Source organism: Styela clava, chromosome 10, assembly GCF_964204865.1.
Source record: "Styela clava chromosome 10, kaStyClav1.hap1.2, whole genome shotgun sequence".
Classification (NCBI taxonomy): Eukaryota; Metazoa; Chordata; class Ascidiacea; order Stolidobranchia; family Styelidae; genus Styela; species Styela clava.
The window spans coordinates 6,990,758-7,015,564 of NC_135259.1; the positions used below are offsets into that span (position 1 = coordinate 6,990,758).

Sequence of the window (24,807 nt, forward strand, 5' to 3'; positions counted from 1 at the left end):
AACAGAGCAGTAGGGGACAAACTATGGCCCGCATATATATTTTTTGTGGCCCTCCAACTACTTCACCACACTTAATGCGTAGTTACTCGGCCGAGACACCGCCGGCCAATCAATATCATACTTGTCAAAAGCCCAATCACTTAATGAGGCAACGTTACTTTGTATAATTCGGTAATTACAATTGTTCGCGAAACAAAATACTCATCGCAGACCGACAAAAATACAATTTGCGGACCAGCGGTTGGGGCCACTGCATGGTTTAGCCTGCAACGTGGTCATGGAAAGATCAGGACTTTGGCCAGCCACTTATTCGGATGTAAAACGATCAAAAAAGATAGAAACGAGGAAGTATTATTGACGATCGTGACTCTACCATTCAATAATACCCAACCAGCACAAATTTAACTTTCAAATTCAACAGAAATTGGGCGATCCCAAATCTTCACGCGATAGAGGACCAATATAAGAACATATTCCAACAAAAAAACTGTGGTGACATCCTGAGAGTTTTCCATGTGTTTTTGAATGTGACGTCAGCATACCTATGCGGCAAGGTTCTAAAAGCACCTGGCAAACTGTTTAGTCATTAGCTTGAGAATGTTGTAAAAGGTATTTTAGCAAACGACCAACTTAGGAGGAATATCTATGTGCGCAGTTAATTAAAAACATTTGTGACGTAACTTGCGCACTCTGTTGGAATGAAAAACAAAACGAAAATTGAGTACGTAATTGAACTGTTATGCCATTTCACAAGCTGAAATCGTGAATAACCAAGCATATATATATCAGTTATTCCTCGGAATTTTGTTTTAAATTTATGCTCATAATGTACCGGGTATTGTATATTATTCATTCAATTCATGATAGTTTAATTGCGTCTCTACGGAACTCTTTAAAGTTTATTCGATTTATATATCCTTTTAGGAGTTCGAAGATTCCAATTCCTAAACCCCTACTCAGAAAATTATATTTTCAGCTCTCAATATTTAAATTTTTGAATTACTTGTTCAGAGGTTAATCGCAGTTTTTGATATTCCAGCGTATCTTAAATTAGATTAAGCTTGCTATATACACTATTTTTACGAATTGAAGAGTTATATAGCATTTACCTTAGAATGTTTGCTGTTTATCCACGAGCTAACTTCCACCTTCTCAATCCCACTGAAAAAAAATATTCATTTAAGCAAGTAAAATGAGGCTGCTGGACTATTGACATTCGTTTTATGGCGTTCATTTTCGAAATGTTATCGTAGTATTTCCAACAATTTATTATTATTATTAACTTTTTAATCGCAACACAATTATATTGAAATCCCAATAATGGCCCGAGTCATATTATTACACATTTCGTGCATGGTCCTAAGCTAAAGGTTAACACTGATACAAAAAATTCAAAACCGAAATACATAGTTGAAGGTTCTTTCATTGAATATTGTAACCGCTTACGACTAATTGCACTGGTTGTATTTATAAAGTTGATGTGGTTTAATAAATAAGTTCGCGCGTTATCAATCTTCTCACTTTACGACTTCTGTAACTACAATTTCGAGTTATGCAGAAAATATTTTATTTATAATATTGGTTTTGCTATCGTATTGTAAGTAAATTTTTCAAGAAAGTGCAAGGAAAACGTTAATTGGATAAAATTGGCATAGAAGCCTCGTCTCCCGGAATGGATCGTAAGCATACGCCTTTATAGATACGTAAGTGCTCTTAAGGACTAATGGTTGGCGAATCAAAACATTATGAAAACAACCATACAAAATGCGCTACAATGGGTTTGAAAACAAAATAATAAAAAAAGACATTTTATAAGTTTGCCAACTAATTAGACAGGGGAAATTAGATTTGGGGGTCATATACGTTATATCGAAGAGAGCTTGTATGCACCTATATATATATATTCTGTTTATTGCTATGTTAAATGCTGGAGTAAGCCGGTCTCAGAATTTCATATTCAGTTGCTTTTCTAAGTTACGGCTTTTGTCAACTAATCGCGTAGAAAAATAGATTATTCGGATTGAAAAGCAGTGGTTCTCAGTCGCCGGCAGAGGTATGTGTTATATATTTGCTGTTTACCAAGGATATGTAATATTTTTTAGGTTATTGTTCTCCCAATGTAACCGCTCTTATGTGAATGAATATTAGACACTTACACACAGTGCGTAACATACCTAATCCATTTGGAAACGGCAACTGTCCTACATATATATATACGTTAAATACCGCGGGTACGATCGGAAAGCATCATAACAAAAATCGCAATCCAGCAGTTAATTTCATCTGATTTTGGTGTAAAATATTTAATCTACATTTTTGTTGATTATATAGATTTTGTTAGCGTTGTTTAGCCCAAATATATCATCAAACTCCTAGGTCCTAGGAAGTACTTACCGACAACTGGAATGAATGATGCGCTTATTGCAAACACCAAAATGATCATGGAGATTCTTCGAACAATTGATGAAATAGTACACTTCATTTTAATAAGGTTGTTTTCAATTACGATGGAATGCGGAACCTATAAATAAATATGGCAAAGTAAAATAGCAAAAATAAATCATTTGGAGCGTTTTGGGGAATTCGCTGCTTTTCACGTGATTAAACAATGTAGAGAGTAGCAGAATACAAAATATTGTCTTTACGCAAACTTCATAGTTATCTTATACAATTGTAAAATAGTTTTAAGAAATCACAATTTACCTTGAAGAAGTGCAAATTCTTCGAATTATTCTTTTTGATCTTTTCAAAACTGATAATGTTCTCCAAGTCTTCGTTTGCGCGATGAAAACCTTCAATTGAGCCTCAAAGCGAATGCGCATGAGAATATATAGCCATTCTGCCTTCCGATTGATTTCAGTGAAACAAAGGTGATCAAATTTAATTGAATTTTTCAGTAATTGTGACAATATTCATAAATCATTAAAACATACCGTAATGTTGATCATCACCGAAGAATTTACATACTTTTATTTGAAAACTTGGGATATATAAGTCTGCATAACAACCTAGTATCAGATTACTCCATTCTTTCAAGAGTTTGCAGTTTCCATTGTACTTTTTAATTTTATGAGGTGTGTGTTTTATGAGCAGCTCGTCGGTAGTTCCGTGCCGAGATCGAAGATGGCCCATACTTTTGTTACTTAATTAAGGTCCGTAGCCGATGCAATGTATTGAGAATGGTATTCGCTCATATCCTTTCACATCTAATATCAATACATGAAGTATTAATTTATTATTAAACCAACCCAAATTTTTAAAAAAGTAATTATTGTAAAATCTCGCCACCCAAGGATATGCTCAAATACTAAACGGCGTATAATGCTTTTATGGCCGCAAAATTGTATGATTAATACAATACAATCGTCTTCATATAACACAGGGTGATCCAAACCGCGTCCTGCATGACAATTTTAGCGTGCACTAAATCATTGGCAGATATTTGTATTTATTTGCAGAACATTTTTGAGTTATTTTCAAAATAATTCAACTTGGAATATCCCTTTTCCCGATACCGATGTCAGGATTCATATGCGTTAAAATCATTGTTGTATTCATAAACATCAAGACGGCGCCAATATGGAAATGACGTCCTGCGATCGGTAGGAAGAATCGATTGTCTTGTTCATACAGGACCAAGCCGATGAGATGGGTCGCGCTTTTTGTCTTGGTACCTTAGGCTGCCTTCAAGTAACACCTCATTTGGAGGGACGTTTTGTGCCTTTATTTTAGTAAAAAGACTCCTTTATTTTCAAGCGTTGGCCATGTGACAGCAGTGACGAACCGCAGAGCTGACTTAGCGCCACGCGATCCAGTTTTGTTTTAGCTGGGTGGTCCTGAATCCCAACTTAGACGGACTTGGTTGTTCTTTGACGATAGCACCAGGCCTGCTTACGCTACAAGTAATTAAATTAGTCAAATATAACAATTCATCATACAATGAGTGTTAAAAAAGGTAACCGAGGTGAACTGTGAGCAAACGTATTTCCTAACCCACAACGACGTTAATCCGCAGTGTCTGGTGTGTTTCAAGTAATATCTGTCACGAAAGGATATAATTTGAAGCGAAATTACAAAACACGAGAAAAGGTTCAAAAAAACCGTGGTATTTCACGGGAGGCAATTTTAAAATAACTAAAGGCTTTAAATATCTTCCCTAAAAAACTGATTAGAACGACAAACTCTCATTTCTAAATATATATATCGCCGGATGAGAACAGAACAGGCCTAAGTCACGATTTTGAGTTTTGAGAAAAACGCAAAAAACAATTTGGAATTTTTTTATTTTCGAATTTCTAGATATTCACACTTAGTAAAGTCCTGAGCTCTGGTTATTTTAATGTGGATGAGAATGTCTGTGTAATCAATATTTTTTGGCACTTTAGCTTCAATTCCTTCCTGCTTTTTTACCCCCATAAGAAACTTTGGCCCATTCTGTTCTCAACAACTTCTGAAATTTTTTGTATGGGATGCAAGGTAAAACAAGGTGACTTAGGCCTAAGTTGCACTGAACAAATTTTTAGGGATGTAAGTTTCAGACATTTCATTTCGGATGTCCATGCCCATCATATTGGAACTTAGGACTATCTTTTTTCAATATTTTGGGGTTTTGAGCCATGCTCTACAAGGTGGTGGTCTTGAAATCCTGAATTTCTCAATAATAAAAATTTTAGCTGGACTTAGGCCCATTCTGTTCTTAAATATTTTAGGCCCAAGTCCAGCTAAAATTTTTATTATTGAGAAATTCAGGATTTCAAGACCACCACCTTGTAGAGCAGGCCTGGGCAAGCTCCGGCCCGCGGGCCGCATCCGGCCCGCGGCAACGTTTCATCCGGCCCGCGAGCAGATTTCTAAATTAAGACACTTACATTTTTTATTTACATATAAAATATACTTTGAGGGCAAATTTCATTAATGTAATAGAAATAAGAGTTTTGGTAGCTTTGTGTATTTTAGATTAGACCATGGCATAGTACCAACTGCTATCTGTAGTCATCTTTGTCGCAACGATCAGCGCTTGTTTTTGCACGTGATCACTGAACAGCAGAGTAATCGAAGCGTGAATTTTGCGCGCGTAATTTCGATGAGTCGCGTTTTGATTCGTGTCCCAATTAAGAAGGATACAGTTAGGCTAGTCAGCTCTGCGCTACTCAGCGTTTCAAATATTGTAGAAGTAGTGGTATGTAGATAAATTGTTGAATTGCGCCCAGCTTTATTTTATTCTTTGTTTATCCTTTTATTTATGTAACTTGAACTGTAGCGTCAATTCTAAACCTGTGCTAGATCTACAAAGTTGCAAAATGTCAGCCGAAAACAAGAAAAGAAAAGTTGACACAGAATGCAGAATTTTTAACAAAAGTTGGACAGCGAAGTATTTATTCACAGAAGTCGATGGGATAGCTGTTTGTCTGGTTTGCAAGGAGAAGGTCGCGGTTATTAAGGTTTTTAATTTAAAAAGGCATTTTGAGACAAAACATGCAAAAAAATACAAAAATCTAAGTAATAATGAAATGGCGCAAACAGCGGAGAGTATGGTAGCAAAGCTCGAAAAACAGCAAAGTTTTTTCACACGACTCCATGCATCTAATGATGCAGCTGTCATGGCCAGTTTCGTAATAGCTCACAAAATCGCTCAAAACAGCAAACCATTTTCTGAAGGGGAGTTCGTCAAAGAATGTTTAGTAGAGACGGCAGCAATTGTTTGTCCTGATAAAACAGATGCTTTTAAACAAGTTCCGCTATCGAGAAGAACTGTCACCAGAAGGGTTGAGTGTATCGCAGGAGATTTAAGAGATCAGTTGCTACATTATGTCAAACAATTTGACTTCTTCACTTTAGCGTTAGACGAGAGTTGTGATGTACGCGACACTGCTCAGTTGCTTCTTTTCGTTCGTGGAATTACTTGTGATTTCAAAATTACTGAAGAAATAGCTGCTATAAGACCAATGAAAGGAACAACAACAGGTGCAGATATTTTTAGCGAGGTAGATGCATCCATGGATAAGTTGGGACTTAAATGGGAAAAATTGGCGGGAGTGACGACAGATGGGTGCCCAAATCTTACAGGAAAAAATGTGGGATTGTTGAAGCGCATGAAAGACAGAGTTAATGAAATTGACCCAAAGCAGCAGTTAGTGTTTTTACATTGTATCATACATCAACAGGTATTGTGCAAGTCAGTGCTAAAAATAAGCCATGTCACTGATGTTGTTACAAAACTAGTTAACTTCATCAGGTCTCGAGCACTAAATCACAGACAGTTTATTTCCCTGTTGGAAGAGCAAGAAAATGAGCACACTGACATAGGATATCATACAACTGTGAGATGGCTCAGTTTAGGCAAAATACTGAAGCGAGTTTGGGACTTGCAGCAGGAGATTCGAGAATTCTGTCAAACAAAGAACAAGGATATTCCGCAGCTTTCAGATAAGAAATGGTTATCTGATTTTGCTTTTGTTGTTGATGTCACTGCTCTATTGAATGAGTTGAATTGCAAACTCCAAAGTAAAAAACTGTTTGTGCATAATATGCACAGCTTGGTGAAATCGTTCATAACGAAATTGCAGTTTCTTTCACGCCAATTACAGAACAATAATCTCGCTCATTTTCCCACACTCAACACAGCTACCACATCTGCAAATGATTTTCAAAAGTACTCTACAATGCTAGATGCACTGCATGCTGAATTTTCAAGACGATTTGAAGATTTCCGATTAATTGAAAATAAAATGAGTATGGTCTCTTCTCCTTTCACCAGTAACGTTGAAAACATACCATCTGATGCACAACACGAGCTTATTGATTTGCAGTGTGACACTTTACTTCAGGAAAAATTTAAATCATCTGAAATTCTGGATTTTTATTCCTCTCTAAATAAAAAAAGTTTTCCCAACATAAGGAGACATGCTCAAAAGATGCTAGTTCTTTTCGGATCCACTTATATTTGCGAGCAAACCTTCTCAGTAATGAATTTTACCAAATCGAAATTTCGGTCGTCTCTCACCGATGAACATCTTTCTGATTTGCTGAGAATATCTACGTCTGCCATTGAACCCGACATTCAAGGACTTGTTAAGGCGCAGCAGAGCATACACACGTCTCATTAAAAATAACAATTGTATTAGATTTTGTTTCATTCAATTGTGTAATAAAATACAATAAAAAACGCAATGTGGGTTGACTCAAATTAATCCGGCCCGCCACTGCATTTTGATTTGCAATGTGGCCCTCGAGCAAAAATAATTGCCCAGCCCTGTTGTAGAGCATGGCTCAAAACCCCAAAATATTGAAAAAAGTCAATTTTCCAAAAATGTGACTTAGGCCCCTTCTGTTCTCATCCGGCGATATGTAAAGTGAGTAATCTCGCGCTGTTTTGATCATTTTTGGGTTCTCTCCGACTGCGGCCCGCGAGACACCCTCAAAAGTTCCACTGTATTGAACAAAAACAGTCTAAGTTACCGATAAATTTAAAGAGACGGTATATATTAAATTATGTCGGACTAAACCATTGCTGGTTAGCTTTGAGGACAATAAAACAATTCTGGTAAATACCACTGAAAAAGCACACCCCCGTGATTTGGTAATGCATTCGTCAGAAACTACTTTGCCCAGTGTGAGTCATATCTGTGTAATTAATGTGCGGCCCGTTGGTTTATAGGCAATTATCTGATGAGAACTACAATCGAGTCTCTATGGTTTGTGTCCGCTAATGAACCTGAACAAGCAGCCTTATATATATATGAGCCATCGTTGATCTTTACATTAAATATTACATTTTTGTCTCATGAACGCAAAAAACATGAAGTATATAAACGTGAAGTGTGCAGACTGAATAAAAACATCATTTCAATATTGAGGAAATGCTCCCACTGTAGTGAAAAAAAACTGTCTAAAGCCCCGAGAAATTCAAAGAGGTGTTATATATATGTGTGTCATCGTTGATCCTAACGTTGAATATTCATTTTTTGTTTCCTGGAATCAAAAGACATGAAGTCTATAAACGTGAAGTCTGCAGACAAAACAAAAACAAGATCATTTCAATTTAAATATTCAACGTTAGGATCAACGACGGCCAATATATAAAAGATTGTATATTCAGGTTCACAAAATATAGGATTCGTAATCGAATACAATTATTTGAGCTCATTGAAATTGTTGTTATTTTCCGTATACAAAAAAATTTGATGTTGAAAACCTCCCTGTATATTTTATACGGAAAATTAATCGACTTTGACTCTATGCAATGCATATCTATGACAAATATTTGGGTCTGTCCGACTTTCTGTATTCTAAAAATATACTTTGGGCCAACAAGAGTTCTATTTTAATGTCGTGGACATTGAGCCTTCTCATGTTGATGGTGATAATGTTGCTGTTCTCGGCCGGGATGACTTCTGGAAGTACCTTGACAAGAGCATGGGATACTAATGATGGGTATACTACCTCCAGAATCGTTAAATGTAATTCGGGTTTATTTCTTCTGGTTATTAGTGGCTGACGGCATCAGGAGAAACAGCATTTGTTAAACGACTTAAGATTTTAAGTATTTTTGACTTATAAATGAACGTTCTTTTCATCGGTGCGCAATGAGTAGGGCTGGGAATGGTTATTCGGTTAATCGATTTTAAATGGTTAACGGTTACAAATTATCTTGACCGTTAACTGACATCTCAGATACAAATAACGTTTCTAACGTACAATTTTGTCAAAAATGATTAGCCCATGGCAAATTCGGAAAAAATTAAATAAAGTAATTGAGGTAATGGTATTGCTGTTTATGAAAATTTGACTGTGACGAATTCGAAATCGGTTTCTGGTCAGAATATATAGTTCACGATTAATCACATTGGCTTCTATTCAATGTCATTCAACAACTGAGCGTTCTGTCGCAGGAATATTAGCATATTGGTTTTTTTGCGAAGCAGGAATTAACGCTTTGAATTTGTAATATTTCCTGTCGTGCTTAATACTCTGATAGTGCACGCGTATCATATCGTATGGACGGATAGAGCTAGTAGCTCCTGATTGCAATTAAAACTGTTTATTTTATGATATGTCAAAGTAAAAGCTGCACATCGAACACTGAAAGCTTTGTCACATAAATGACCTGTGATACCGGAACCGGTTTTCCTAAAAAACCTTAGAGCGACCATACAACTATCTCGATCGATGAGTATTTTCGAGCGATACCACAATAATATCACACGAAATTGCATTGAAACCATTGCCACGCAACAAGCATAATTTGTGCAATGAAAACTTTCAATTAAGCCTCAAAGCCAATGCAACTGAAGTTATATAACCGTTCTGCGACCTGATAAATTTCAATGAAACAAAGTTGATCAAATTTAATGGAATTTCTCGGTATTTGGAACAATGTTCATAGATTAAATTATAACATTTATCAGAAAGTCGCTCTTGTTTGCCAGTAGCGAGTTTTGGAATTGGTAGCGCGGCCGATAGAAGTTTTCACGTTGCGATACTTACCACATGTACAATTGAGGAACATAGAAAAATACATTTTTTTCGAAAAGACGACCCAAGAGAATTTATTTAAACACTGACCCATACGTCAGTGTCTGACGCGATTTGCCTCAAGAAAATTGACTCTTTTTGTTTTTGTTCACTACAGTGGGAGCAACGCGTACTATTTCATCGTTGATCCTAAAGTTGAATATTCAATCCTTCATCCATGAAAGCAAAAAAAATAAAGTATATAAACGTGAAATGTGCAGACAAAATAAAAACATCATTTCAATATTGAGGAGTTGCTCGCACTGTAGTGAACAAAAACAAAAACTGTCTAAAGTCTCGAAAAATTTGAAGGGGGGGGGGGGGGGGGTATATAGGAAATTATTTTAAGACTAAACCATTGTATAGTTCTTTAAGGACAACAAAACAATTCTGGTAAACACCACTGAAGAATCACACCATCGTGGTATGGTAATGCATTCGTGAGAACTTTTCCCCGTGCGAGACGTATCTGTTTAAAGTGTGGCCCGATGGTTTATGGGCAATTAATTAACGAGAACTGCGATTGAGTCTCCATGGTTTATGTCGCGCTACCTGAACAAGCAGCACTATATAAATGTATATGTATGGGCGGGCCATCGTTGGTCTTAACGTTGAATATTTAATTTTTGTCTCATGAAATCAAAAGACACGAAGTCTATAAACGTGAAGTCTGCAGACAAAACAAAAACAAGATCATTTCAAATTGAATATTCAACGTTAGGATCAACGACGGCCAATGTATATATGATTTATTGGGATTGTTTTTATCGCCGTAAACAAGAAATTTTGATGCTGCCTCTGTATATAAACCTCCCTGTATATTTTTTACGGAAAATTAATTACCTTTAACTATATGCAACCCATCTCTATGACAAATATTTGGGTTTGCCCGAATTTCTGTATTCTAATGTATATATACTTTGGGTCAACAAAAGTTCCATCCTAAGAACTCAAACGTCAGTGCATTTACATCTCAGATTTCATACTGACAATGATTATTAGAAGCAACACATCGTTGAAAGTTCGACTATACTCTAAGTTTGTTATTCATTGAGTCCGGTCCGGTCCGTGTTTCATTCGACGATAAGAAAAAGGTGCGATTTTAATCTATGATATTACATCAAATATTTAGTGCTTCGTTTAAAAGAGTTTTCACAATCCTTGGGAAATTCCATCATTTTAGATATTGTACTTAACATGAGTAAATCATTTTATGTTGAGTCGATATCTTCTTAATAATTTTATTTCGAGTTCAGTAGTTCATACCAAGTTTAAAACATTAAATATTTTAGTGTACTTTGTATATAATATATATTTTGAAGTTCTAACACTCAGATTTTTGACTGTCACCTACCCCAATCAATCACACAGAATACCATACATGAACCGATCCAGTTTAAAATATTTCTACAAGGATTTGGAAAGGATCGTGATATTTCTCTGTGACTTTGCTTTACACGGATTTTTCCATTGACGTATGTATATTGGATGGCAGATTATACATTGAAGTATGATTAGAGCGATTAGAAGGGATGTTATGTATAGGCTACGTGGTTGGTTATACCTCTTGAACTCCTTGCGTGTCAAGAGTCAAGACTGAGCTGCTCGACGGTCCGCTTTCAAGTCTATAAAACGAGTAAAATCTTCGTTGCGTGTATTATATTCTTAGATTAAAAATCTCACCGATAAAATTAATATAGAGACTATTAGAAAATTGGGTACTCCCGTAGTGTTTGTACCAGGTTAGGATTAGGCCATAATTTTATTCCGATTTTCCTTATTTTAGTTCTATTACGAGTTCGGGAACTGTCTGTGTTAGCCGCCCATAGGTTTGAGTCCCTTTACACAACTTGATTTAAAATAGGCGAAAAAAATTAGTTACCTTCATATTGGTATACACACACTTCTGAAGCGCCAAAAATTGATAAAACAGTAAAATTATTTAACTCAAATGTGCATGTTCCCAGGGATTCCAAGTCGAATGCCCAAATTTCGAATACCCCAAAATCAAAACGCAGCCAGCCAGTTAAGATAAAATATCAAATTCTCATTGTCATTTGATTGAAACATTTACAAATCGATTTCTTACACTGCATACGGGTTCACTAATAGTAAGAACGTTGGAATGAATGATGTACGGACTAATTGCGTGAAACTCGCTTTTTATGTGTTTGAATTTCCTAGCCTCGATTGTATTCCGATGCTGCCAATATTCATGCTTCACGCTGTCGGGATAAAAGATCCTCAATCACGATTTGAATTCATTTCCCATGCGTTTGAAGCAATCGATGCTTGAGAGACATTTAGGTATAAAGTGTATAGCATTGTCTGCATTCGTTTTAATTCGTGCTCGTATGCCAACCAAAAAGGATGAAGCTTGCTATAAACTTCTGTCTTGTTATACTGCTATCGTTTCAAATTTTTTCAGCAGTTGATAGTTTTCGTCGATTTGCCCAGGAACTAGATGAAAGTGAGTACTTCTGATGTTATATGTTATTTTAAAACTTTGTAATTATCATTATTTCCTTATTTTTGTACGATTGACTTTCACTGATCGGAACAAAAAACTTTACTCGACTTCTTTTCTTCGGTTCTGACAATTACAAAATTTACATTATTTCATACGTGCTTATTGAATTCAGAATGATTCAATAAACCTCATTCATTCAAACCCATTACACGTGTGCCGTAAACGGTGCATAAACTAACAAGTCAATAGATTGTGATCATCAGAACGTTTCGTAGTTTTGCCGCTGAACTTAACAAAGTTCACATCCTTCAGATATGTCCTTCATTTTCCAAGATATAAATATTAGTTAATTTTTTGTTATATAATTTGAAAGACTGGAGGGTGTTCACTTGGAAGATTGGGATCGCTTGGAAAATGTACATGGTAATACCTTCAGGAGTATTTTCACTAAATTACCGGCTGCTACTCAGGAAAGAATTATGCCAATATAGCTTAACCATATGACGATCTGCAAATATTTTAATTAAATATCTCATGGCGGTCAATATCTCATAAATATCTCCCTCAGTATCCTTTCTGTAGTTCATTTGACCTCTCGATATACTCATTTACGTCTATAACGATCGGTCATGCTTTATAAATAGATCCCATACGTTTTTTCCTGCATGCATTGGAAAACTGTTGATGATTTTCTAAAATATTATCAATGCCACTTGAAACACTGTCATTTATGGAACTTGTCCTATAAGCGCAAATTCAGTTCATATATTGTAAATAAGATTGGACATTCTAAAAAGTCTTTTAAATTCCTTTATTTGACGAATCTGTTCTGATTATTGACACGCGTTGTGGGTGTCTTAATTCATCGAAAGCGGAATGCTGTGGAACAAAGTGTTGAGATATATATGTCGTCTCTATTTGCTAAAGGCCATGAATATTTCCTTGTATGTCGACTTCCTGATCTTTGTAGCAATAACCAATCAAACAGTAGTAGCATAACGGCGATAAAACAATTTAAAATTTAGCAGCTTCTCAGACACTCTCACTCGGACAGATTTTCAAGACAGATTTTTGGTTGTAATATTGACCCGTTTTGGTTGTTTCAACTGCCATTTGCCAATTTTTGATTTAGTGTCGTAATTGAGGCATAAATCAAATACCTTGTTGATCATTTTGCCTTTGGAAGAGTTTCAGATTTTGGTTGCGGTAGTATATTTCGAAATAAAATAGTCAAACAAAAAAATCCACGCTGTAAATCGCTAAAATATTCACAAAATAAGCTTTAAATGTTTTGCAAAGATAGAATTTTCAAAGTATAGGAAGAATTTGAATGGGGTAAAAAGTAGTAGAGTCGCCCTCCATTAAAAGAGGAACCAATCAACCAATCACTCACATTACCTTTCTGATCCGGTTAAAGATAAATTATGCCATTGTTTAAAACTGAATTATATTGGACCAAATTGTATTACTTATGGGGTTACGAGCATATGGAATTGTACGTTTCTTTTGATAAGTAGGCAAAATGATACATATAATATATTACCCTTACCGTATTACCAAAGTGAATGAGATGCAAGAGGGGTTGATACATTGGAGTGTTTTCTTGGCATTTCAATTTTCTTTCTTCTTGCAATCTAATGCCATCTTCGTGCTTCTCGAAGAAGTTTTATCAAGTTCAATTGGAAATCATGTTCGTAAAATCAACTAATTTTACTTTTGACTGTTTACCTCAATTAGTTTATTTATGTTGACATTCATTTTTGAGATAAGATTAAGGAGGGACAACATTACTTTTGGTGGAAAATGTTGCTAATGCTAGGGATTCATAAAAAGTCAATACCAGGGCGTGACGATATAAATTATTAAATATCTTTAGACGAAGTGAACAAGTATCAACCTGAAAATGCAGGATTTTTGTTATTTGAAGGTAAATGAAATTGATTAATATGCATTTTAACTATACCAATTTTGTTTCATTATTGCTTTATGTCTCGACTTCAGATCCTTAATTAAGCATTGAAAAGCCCAATAAATTAGAAGGACGTAAATATTGAAAGTTTATTTTAGTAGATTGACGAGTAGCTTCTTTGTCGACGACAATTGTTCATATGTTTAAGTTATGTACTTTAAAAGTTTGTATACATTATATTTAAACCAGTATTAATTTTGCTTAGATGAAATCGAATTCAAACACGAGGTGGAACTAAAAGGGAGGAAAATCGAATAATACCGAACATAGCATGTTTACACGCGGGCTACATTCATCTTACAATAACTGTAACCCCAACAATCGTATTGAAGAAAGAATTTCCACAAAACCTTTATATCAATTGTGTGTTCATTACCCAAACCTGAACATCAATTTTAAATGTTGAAATATATATGGTGTTTTCAACTTTTATAGACGGGCTATTCAAAACTAAAATGAAGTTTGCTAAGCTGGTAGTGCCCATTCTATTTGTGTGTATTTTCGACGGCCAAGCGTAATGAAATGAACTTTTGAGGCATGTGAGGCATCCGAAATTAACTGTTTAACTGTCTAGTCTTATGAAAGATTGCTTTCCATTCACGTACTTTAGGGTGGAAATATTTCACAATAATCCATCATTCCAGAATTTACCTATATGCGTTGCACGATTTTAGTTGTTTATCACCATTTTTCCGTTTCTATTTAATGTGCTTTCATATGGCGTTTCAAGAACAGCGCGAGTTGACGTCATATTTTCTGAGCATTGCTCTTTTTCTCCATCATGTTACTTATAATACGCATTATCTATGTTCTTGTTTGTTTAATTTGAATTTATAGAATATTAGGCGAACAATTATGAAACTACCGATCTATAATGTTTTAACACAAGTTTGAATGATGCTCCTTTTAATGACCACAGGTTTAAAGTACTTGCTGCTGTGTTTAGTCTAAAAGCCATTTCTCTACATAATCCTATTTATTTTAGCCCTGATGATTAGTTTTTTCCTACCAGTTTAAAAATCATTAAATATACATTTGACAAATGTATTACGTAATAATATTTCTGGTATCTTTTTTGAATTTATTTTCGTCCACAACTCAGCTTAAATGTGAACTTCCAGAGACAGTACCTGAACTCGACGTTGACAAGGTATGAGTTAATATAATTCACTGAAAACTTCGCGACTTTCCATTGAAATATTTTTCATCGTTTTTCTTTCCTTCTCAAGTTAACTTACACAAAATGGTACACTGGACTTCAGACAGATGATCCAGCTAGTAATAATGTGAAATGTGAAGAAATTGTGAGCATGACAAAAACTAGCAATGGATATGACTCGGTGTTGAGAAGCTACACTGAAAGGTAGAGTCGTTGTTATAAATTTTACAGTTATAATTACGGTTGGTATCTGTTGCATACTTTAGCAATCAGGGCATGCTGTTTATCAAACTATGTGTAGCGAACAGAGGTAACTGTAAATATTATTTGTTTGATACCTTTTGATTCCTTAGAAAAAACTTCTCTATAGCATAGGTTCTCAAAGTGCTCCGTACGGAGCCCCAGGGCTCCGCGAGAGAAACTCAGGGGCTCCGCGAGCAATTCGATTACTTTTCAAAATAATGACTAGTTTTGTAACTGTTCAAAGAAGCAATAACAACTTTGATAAAATGTGACAACAATATAGCCTCGAAATATGGCAAAGAGGCGCAATTAAAAAATGAAAATATTATTTATAAGCTGGAGCGCAGCCAGGATTCTCAAGAGGTGGAGATTTGAATCGGAAATTTCCGCGCAACATTCTTTGCGATTATAAAAAACGGATAACGAGATTTCTGTTGCGTAAAATATTCAATGTATGGCCGATGCGAGCATTTAAAGTGTCTTGTCGTAATAATTCAATTGTACTCATAGTTACTCGAGTTTCATTCGAGATTACTATTAGGATTACTAAAATGAAAGAATACTATTCTAAAAATTCATAAAATACGTGATAAACTGCCAACTATAAATAAATTGGAGTCGTATTTTTGCGATCTTGGAATTTGTCAAACTTGATTTGTTCTTTTGCACTCGAGATTATTATTAAGCAAGATATCGTCGTCTAAAAAATCACAAGATCTGGGCAAAATACGATTGGACTTTATTTTAATGCATGCGGCTCCGTCGGTAGTTTCAGAATAAAAAAAGATAAATCGCGCACACAATTGACTGTGTTTCGATTTCGCAGTTACTATATACGATGAATAAATATTTTAGAATGCCGTTTTTCAATTAAGAAATTTGGGTTGCGGATTTACCTCTTTATTATTAATTATTATTTTTAGCATTTCGTCGCCGATGACTATATGGTAACATGTTTTTCACATTGAATTCATAATTCCCCACGAGAACAAAAAAGCAATTATCGTCTTCATTGTGGAACAATACATGTATATGCCGAAGAAAAGTTTTGATTTAGAGAGAATAAACACCGGCGTAAAGATGTTTAAAAACATGCCATGCTGACGAAAACTATCGGTGATTGTAACAAAATGCAATCGCGCACGTTATTAGCGGCCTTTTAAGTCTTCCGAAAATGTCAGAAGGGAAAAGATTCGACCCCTAGTTTATTAATATGTTTGTCAAGTGTCAAATTTACAGCTTTAGTAAGAGTATATATAATTTATCTTTGAAATTTTGATTTATTTAAGACTTGCATTAACCCCATTAAAAAAAGGTTTAGCATTTAAATCAAGTTAAGTACTTTTAACTTACTCAGGAATATTTATCGGAAAGCTACAATTTTAACATTTCGTTTGGGGCTCCGCGAATAATAGTCAACCTTTTCAGGGGCTCCGCAACACCAAAAGTTTGAGAACCCCTGCTCTATAGGATGGTTTGGAAGCATGTTGTGCATTTGAGATAAATCATATATCAGTGACCGCAACATTTCGTATCGTAGTAACAGAGCTGCTCTAAGTTGTTTTCTCGTTTTGAACACGTTGATTAAAAGTAAAATTCTAAAGTCGATATAACAACTCCGGCTTCAATATTTATACCATTATATTAGAATATAGAAGTCGATTTTTGACCTGGCTGTGAAATGCGATCCTATGTAACTGGTAATTTTACAATTTCGTTATGAAAGAATTTATACTCTTTTTGAACGAGTCACATACACATGCCATACAAGACTATTTGTCCAAATGTTGTTCATAGTGAAATACTTCTGATTTCTATTCAATTTTTTAACCTACAAATATTAAGCAAAAAATTCGTCGAATGGACCTCACATTTGATTCGTCAACGAGCGGGAGTGTTTAAAGAAACCCGATTGGACGGCGGTGAGTTGGATATATGTAGACAAATACCCAAGTAAAATAACCCTTACGGAAATCCGCAAAGATAATTTTGCCAAACATAGAATTTGGTCCGCCGAGCGGAGTTTTTCAACGCAAATTCTGGTTAGACATATACATACATTCACGTATGCCATCGGCATGTTGTTCTTAAATCTAAACAACCAATTCTGACGTTGATTCAAATTTTTGTTATAAGACAAATGTATTTGTGAAGATATTTTGTTAATTAGATAGATATGCGAAAGTGATGCGAAATTAACTCTTTATTGTTACCTATCGATTTTAATCGGTAAGTATGTTGATAGGTATTTGTCTGTTTGTCTGTTAGATGCACGCGATATCTCACGAAAGCGAGATTGAATCTGCTTCAGATTTTGCATGTGCATTCATCATATGGATGAATTATGTCGTATAATCAGCGAGTTATTAATTAATTAGTGATGGGACACAAGGTGTCTCTATGGAGTACGAGCGCTGTTTTGGGGGATCCCCTAACTTTCTATCGATAAGTCTTCGGTCTCTGACCGATATTCTCGTTTATGCATTGGAAATTATAGTATTCGCTATCATTTCACGCCATGCAATTGGCATTTCATCAGTTATACCAAATATAAGTTTTAATTAAAATGTTTCATCTTTCTTGATATTTTTCTAGATGTAACAATGATGAACGCCTACGCTCAATTGGAAAACAAAACTCTGAACACTGTGGTTTACAACCTGGGTTAGTTTGTAAATAAATGAATGTCAATAACTAAAATAGAATAGAATTTTTGCTTTTCCTTCAATAATTTGTTTTCAGTTAATTGGAAGAATAACGACATTTCAACAGATATATATATATACTACTAGCACTACTACGAACTACTAGCATTTCGTGAAAGTTAATCCAATTTTTCAATCTTAGTTTGATGTTTGGTGACATTAGTATACCAGTAATGTCTAATTTGACCTTTTCTTACTCCACGTACGATCACATTACCTAATATATAAACATTACAAATGATTGTTATTTGAAGTTCGAGATGATCTTGAGAAAGACGAAATCATGTTCATCAGTGATTATCGGAATTATCAAGCCGGAATACTTTGTACGCTTCAAGGTTAGATTTTTGAACAATTTTGTGTATGTATGTAAGAGATTTATGACTACAAATAAATACTGTGCTTGCTAGTATCTAAAGCATGACCTTGTAAGAGATCGAGATTTACCTCATTGTATTGTATTTTATCAATTTACTAAATATAGATAGGTTACCTTTGGTAGGAATTTTGCATAAAGATAGTACCTATCTTTTCAGGACAGTGGATTATAAGGGTCTATTTTCCCTCTCCGACGCCGACTGTGACGAATGTTGTAGCGTTCTTCAACGAAATGCATCGATTGGGAATCTCCACTCGGTTACTCTTATCAGAATGTTGAATATATATTTGAATATTTAATATATATGCCCAGTATCTCAAAAATAATATATAGTATCTCATGAGATATTGGTAAACATAATGAAATTGAATATTTTCATTTAACAATGCATACTCGAATGCATTAAAACATTTAAGCTGGTATGCATATTCCAGTAAAATTAAACTACATTTTCTTCTACATCTTGAAAGTTAGATTTAGGATTCTATGTATAGTGACAATCATTTGAAATTTGAAAACTGTTACATTTATTCAGAATATTATTAGCAGGGTAATTTTTGATTGCATTAAATATACAATTATACATGGCCTGGTAGTTTATGGGTAAAATATATAGTCCAACATGTATCGCATTGGCGTCTATTCAATAAGTGCGCATTCTGTCGCAGGGGTATTAGCATATTGGCATTTCTAGGAAGCAGTGGGGAACGCTTTGAATTTGTAACATTTCTGGTCGTGCTGAATACACTTTCTGATGGGGCACGCGTATCCCATCGCACGAACGGATAGAGCTAGAAGCTCCTGATCGCAGTTAAAGCTGTTTTTCTTTAGGATATCTCAAAGTAGAAGCTGCACATCAAACACTGAAAGCTTTGCCACATAAATGACCTGTAATAACGAAACTGGTTTTACTAAAATACCTCATATGTCCGAAGAACGATGCATATATGTGTCTTGCAGTAGATCGGCCATACAACTATTTCGATTCATAAATAATTTCGTGCGATACTACAGTAAGATCACACGAAATTGCTTTGGAACTATTGGCACGCAACAAGCTTAAATTATAACTTAACGTGGCAAGCGTCACACTGCGGTTAACCGGGTAAATTTTGTCTCGGTTAACCGTTAAAGCGTTTTCCTTCAAATTCTCAGCCCTGGTGATGAGTAATCAGTGATCATTTATTCGTCATCATACTAAAAATACAGATTGTACGAACAAAATGTATAGAAAACCTCACCTATAAAAAGGTCGTACATTAAATGATATAAGGATATAGAGCAGACCATTACATAGTCAAAGAATTTGGCGTATCAATACGTTTCAAGCGACCTGATATTTCCAGTATTGCTCGTTTCACTAATAAACAGTAGATGATGTTCAAATTTATGGACACGAAACCAAAGCGAGGTAGTACGGGTATGCAACCTGACACAATATACCAGCGGTTCCCAACCTTTTTCATGTTGCGGCACACTATACTGGCTATTTAAATATTCGTGGCACACCTATCGCAAAATAGGAACATTTCCTACTCTTGAAGCCATTTAGCTATAAAACAATAATAACATAGCAGATCAGATGAGGGAAGTTCTATTCTTGTTAATACAACATACCCTGTATTTAAAATGGATGGGTAATAGTTAACGATATTAAACCTGTTTTCTTACAAAAATGTACACGAGACCCACCTTCGGAGCACCTCACATTATGGTAAAAGATGCGCGGCTGCGTGGGTAATACGTGACGTTTTTCTCGCCCTTCCCCGTTCCACGTTACGCCTCATTATTATCCCAAGTATTCTCACTCTTGCACAACCTATTTCATTTTTGTTACAATTCAATAAGTTTCTCCCATTGCCAAAAACATTCAATAGTGTTATTGTCGGCACTTGCGAGAGGTATGAAAGAGGCAAACAACCCGTATTTCATTACAACAATTAAATATTATCGCTAAAAAATACTGTAATAACAGTGTCCGCATTGCTTGTTTCATTGGCTCAGTTGGTTATTTCTTCAGTTCATTCTGTACATTCTAAAAGTAGTCTGTACATAATAAGAACAATTGTGAAGTTGTTATAAACTATTTTCATCGATGGACGAATCTTTTCACGTTATGAATTTCGTGCAAGGCCCGAGCATAATTTGATGGCAAAGATCGTAGCATTTACTGTGTGGATACGTTTATTCGACCTTTCAGACCGCAGAAACTTTTCAAAAAATAACCGTTTCTGTGTTCGAAATAGCACAAGGCGTTGATTTCTAATATTTTTCTACCCCGATGGACTGGTATAATCAAATAAAAACACCTGTAGGACATGATATCATCATATTGAGTGCCTTTTATTTTGCTTGAGTTTATTGTGTTGTTTTTGGCTGCAAGAAACGCTTCGAAATGATAAAATAGGGGGAACTAAAGCTTTTGGATGGGAACGTTTGAATTAATATATATTTTTTTCGAAACGAAAGCCTTTTTAATTATGATGTATGTGTTTCTGATAGTAATTTAATAAAAATTTATCTCTAAACTTGGGTCTTACGTGTATTTACTAATGAATCGACAATTATGTAACAAAATTTGTATAGTCATATACCCATCAAACATCAACATCCATAAAAAGGTACCCCCGTAGTGTGTGTACCAGGTTAGGTTAGGCCATTAATATATTCCGATTTTTCTCATTTTAGTTCTATTACGAGTTCGGGGTCTGTCTGTGTTAGCCAGGTAAATATACTCCATGCCCAACGGTTTCAGTCCCTTTACACAACTCGATGTAAAGCAGGCTAACAAAATTAGTTACATTATATTGGTACACACAATTTTGGAGCGCCAAAATTAACAAGTATATAGCGTAGCGGTGGAAGGTAGCAAAAATTGTATTTTAGACTCAAAATCAAAATTCAATAAAGATTTTAAGTTTCGCACTTCAACATCTGTCCACTTTTGCGCTTTACCAAATCACAGGAAATGACTAATTTCGTCCTTCCTAAAATTTGTCGGACCTTTGGCATTTTTTCGAATAATTTGGCGTTTCCACCACTTAGGTTAGCATTCTTAATTTCAGAGTCATGCATTCTTCACTCTTTCACTATATAAAAAATACAATGCGCATTTTTCATGCAATTTAATTTCATCAGTAAGACCGATATACTCGAATCATTATTTTCAATTTATTGATATCACAACTCAAATTGGTGTATAATATTAATATATATTACCGTTGCAATATCAAGTCGGAGACAATTGTATTCCCGACGGACAGGACGATACGATTTCCAATGTAGAATTATAATAGAATTCAAATAATAAATATGCTTTCAAACTTATCAACTTAATATTGATATGAAAGGGTGTTAATATTAATCCACAAAAAATGCTTTACATCCAATACTTAATTATAACATAACAAGTCATAAAAAGCAGGAAATTATTCATTCAATATCACAAATATTATGTAATGCTTCTTCGTTTACCCTGCTGACAAAACATTGTTAAGATGTTTTGAAGACTTCGTTACATGCTTCCCTGAACATCAGTGCTTGATTCTTCGATGAAAGAAATGAACTATATCAAAATCCAGTAAGCCGCGTAAAAATATTTGAAGGCGCTTGCAAAAGTTGCTTCCAAAAGTTTTTTAATTTGGTTTCAAACGTTTAATGTTCAATATGAAAGTCAAAATGAAAGTATTAGGAGACTAATACATTAGAAACATCTCTTCACCTTCCCGTTATTCAATTATAAATAATGGTGCTCTGAATAAATGCGCTAGTACTCGTATGCTGAGTCGATCATTTTTATTCAGTTCGTGCTCGAAAGATTGTTACTGTTTTAAATTAGTAGTTCAAAAATCTAAATGCAGTCATGCACAATCACACGTGTCAAATTCATGTCCATACTCCGTAAGCATTTGCTACTTCATTTTTTACACTGAATTAATGATTAAATTAAAGTAAACATGATCATATTTATTATATTACTCAAATGTTGTTACGTTTATTGCAATGATTCGCGCCAGGTCACATAAACAATATTATGGGTCCACCTTGTGAGCTGTAGTCAGAGGTTCCCCATACTTGGCCTAAGAAAAAAAAAAGATGCAGCACATTGTGCAGCACTGTCGATGAGGTTGCAGAGATATGGAAGCTCATTGCGGAGAGAAACACTCTGACTCCGTTTTGTGGATAAGCAATATCAGGACATTGTTGATATATAAGGAAGAATACTAATGACATTGTATTCTCTATACGACATTCTATATTGGCTCGGGTTTTATTTCACTCTCAATGGTTTATTGAGTCACGCGATCACAATTTAGACCGCGGGAATTTTGCACAAGGAATTCGTTTCATATTCGGAAAAGTACTCAGACCGAGTATTTCAACATTTTCCATTACAAATTTGATATTTGTTTGTCAGACAAAATTCCCGCATTTACTCTGATAGGCTCGATACAAGAGGTCGAATTATTTTAGAGCTAAATTAAATTCCCCGCATTTCCTTTGATAAGCAAGATTGAAAGACCAAACATCTAGTGTAAGATTAGATTAGGATTGTCACGTGAATAAAACATACGTACACGGGCTGGTTCACTGACACTATAAAATTGAAATAAATGAAACAAATTGTGTGGAACTCGAAGCAAGCAAGACTTACATATGTGTTTGGAATTAATAGCCAAATACGTCTTTACTCCGATTCCCCAACATGAAAAAATCCAGAAATATCGATAATATCAAGATGTTTAGACTTCAATCATGTTGTGAATTCATGCTTTACATCGTCTGGATAAAATATCCTCAGTCACGTTCTAGATTCATATTTCACGTGTATGAAGCAGCTGATGCTTAAGACATTCAAGTATAAAGTGTATAACATTGTCATTGTATGCAAACAAAAAGGATGAAGAAGACGATATACTTCTGCCTTGTTATACTGCTATCGTTTCAACTTTTTCTAATAGTTCATGGCTTTGCCCGGCATACCCATAAGCTGGATGGCAGTAAGTACTTTAACTATTATCGTTATCGTAAAAATGTGTACATTGCATACAAACATGGCAAAATGAAGAAACATGACCAAAAATGGAAAATTTTTGTACAATAATTTTCTTTATATTAGTATGCGTGTGCTGTATTTTTTATGATTAGTGATTAATAATGGAATAACTGTCTCGATCAACTGTGTTTATATATTGATAAATATAAAAAAGAAACTGTGTAATTATCATTTTCTCGTAATTTACGTATGATTGACTTTTTACGGGTCAAAAAAAAAATTAACTCGACTTGACTTAAAAATCTTAGAGCTTGTGTAATAGATTGTGGTCAGCAGAGCATCAATTTTTCTTTTCGTAGTTTTGACGCGAAGCTTGACAAAGTTTAGTTCTTTTAAATATATATTTTTTAAATTTTATGATATAAATGGTGGTATTTTTATGATATGATTTTGAGAGTTAGAGGGTTTGATATTTTCCCTTCGAAGATTGGATTTGCTTGAAAAAATGGTATCGTGTCAATATTCCAGGAGTATTATTCGTTAAATTATTGTCTCCTTCGGATATCGTCAGCAAGCCGATAGATACCAGTTTTTGCTGCTTGCACAATGGGTTATGTCAAGTCCAACTGGAAATCAGTTGGCCACATCAACTAATGTTTTATTTTTCAAATGTTTTCCTTAATTAGTTATTATGCCGATATTTATTTTCTATGATAGACGTTTGGCTATGAAGGCATAACATTATTTAAAAAAAAACTAATATGCTTCTAATTGCTAGTGTTTCATAAAAATTCAATATGTGTCGGTATAAATTATCAAAATTTTTAGGCGAAAAGCATCAGTATGAACTCGAAAGTAGAGAATTGTCACTATTCGAAGGTAAGATGAAAGTGGTTACCTCTATATTTTAATTTTACTAATCCTAATTTATTCATACTTTATGTCTTGCCATCAGATATTGAAGTCGTAAAAAGTTCAATAAATTGGAAGGGCATAGAAGCTGAAGTTTTATTTTTGTTGATCAACTTGATTCTGACAAGTATAACTTACTTTTCTGTTAACGACAATTTACAAGTTTATTTATAAATGCATAAATGCATTCATCTTTGCTAAATCTATTAAATTTTTAAACCTTATTACTATTGTTTATTTAGATGAAGCCGAGTTGGAGCCAGAGGACAATCTAGAATCGAAGAAAATCAAATAATATCAAATTCGCGTATATATATAATACATATTATATATCACAACTATGAACTTAACAAGAGTGTTTAAAGAAGAAATATTCAGGAAATAATTTTATCAATTTGTGTCTATTACGCAGATCTGATCATCAATTTTGAATGTTGAACATGTATGCTCTCTTAGATTTT

At 34.7% G+C, this 24,807-nt stretch overlaps 2 protein-coding genes, 1 long non-coding RNA gene and 1 pseudogene across 3 annotated transcripts; 3 read left to right on the forward strand and 1 right to left on the reverse strand.

Moving 5' to 3' along the window:
• Positions 1–64: 64 nt before the first annotated feature.
• Positions 65–3,132, reverse strand: LOC120337369 (uncharacterized). Its single transcript, XM_078117179.1, has 4 exons — positions 3,024–3,132; positions 2,704–2,804; positions 2,395–2,521; positions 65–1,161 (listed from the first exon to the last, which is right to left on the reverse strand). Exons 1-4 carry the CDS (start codon positions 3,130–3,132, stop codon positions 1,127–1,129), a joined length of 372 nt encoding a protein of 123 aa, XP_077973305.1. The 3' UTR covers positions 65–1,126.
• A 2,168-nt stretch (positions 3,133–5,300) lies between these two features.
• Positions 5,301–7,106, forward strand: LOC120341762 (general transcription factor II-I repeat domain-containing protein 2A pseudogene; annotated as a pseudogene).
• Positions 7,107–11,831: 4,725 nt separating this feature from the next.
• Positions 11,832–19,065, forward strand: LOC120338071 (uncharacterized). The gene is made up of 8 exons (XM_039406003.2): positions 11,832–11,983; positions 13,860–13,910; positions 14,158–15,102; positions 15,182–15,315; positions 17,200–17,276; positions 17,950–18,018; positions 18,314–18,397; positions 18,596–19,065. The coding sequence occupies exons 3-8, from the start codon at positions 14,995–14,997 to the stop codon at positions 18,715–18,717; spliced, it is 594 nt and encodes a 197-aa protein (XP_039261937.2). The 5' UTR covers positions 11,832–11,983; positions 13,860–13,910; positions 14,158–14,994; the 3' UTR covers positions 18,718–19,065.
• A 4,249-nt stretch (positions 19,066–23,314) lies between these two features.
• LOC144428124 (uncharacterized) lies at positions 23,315–24,807 on the forward strand. Its single transcript, XR_013478109.1, has 3 exons — positions 23,315–23,438; positions 24,263–24,313; positions 24,589–24,807. It is a non-coding gene; the product is annotated as an uncharacterized LOC144428124 (long non-coding RNA).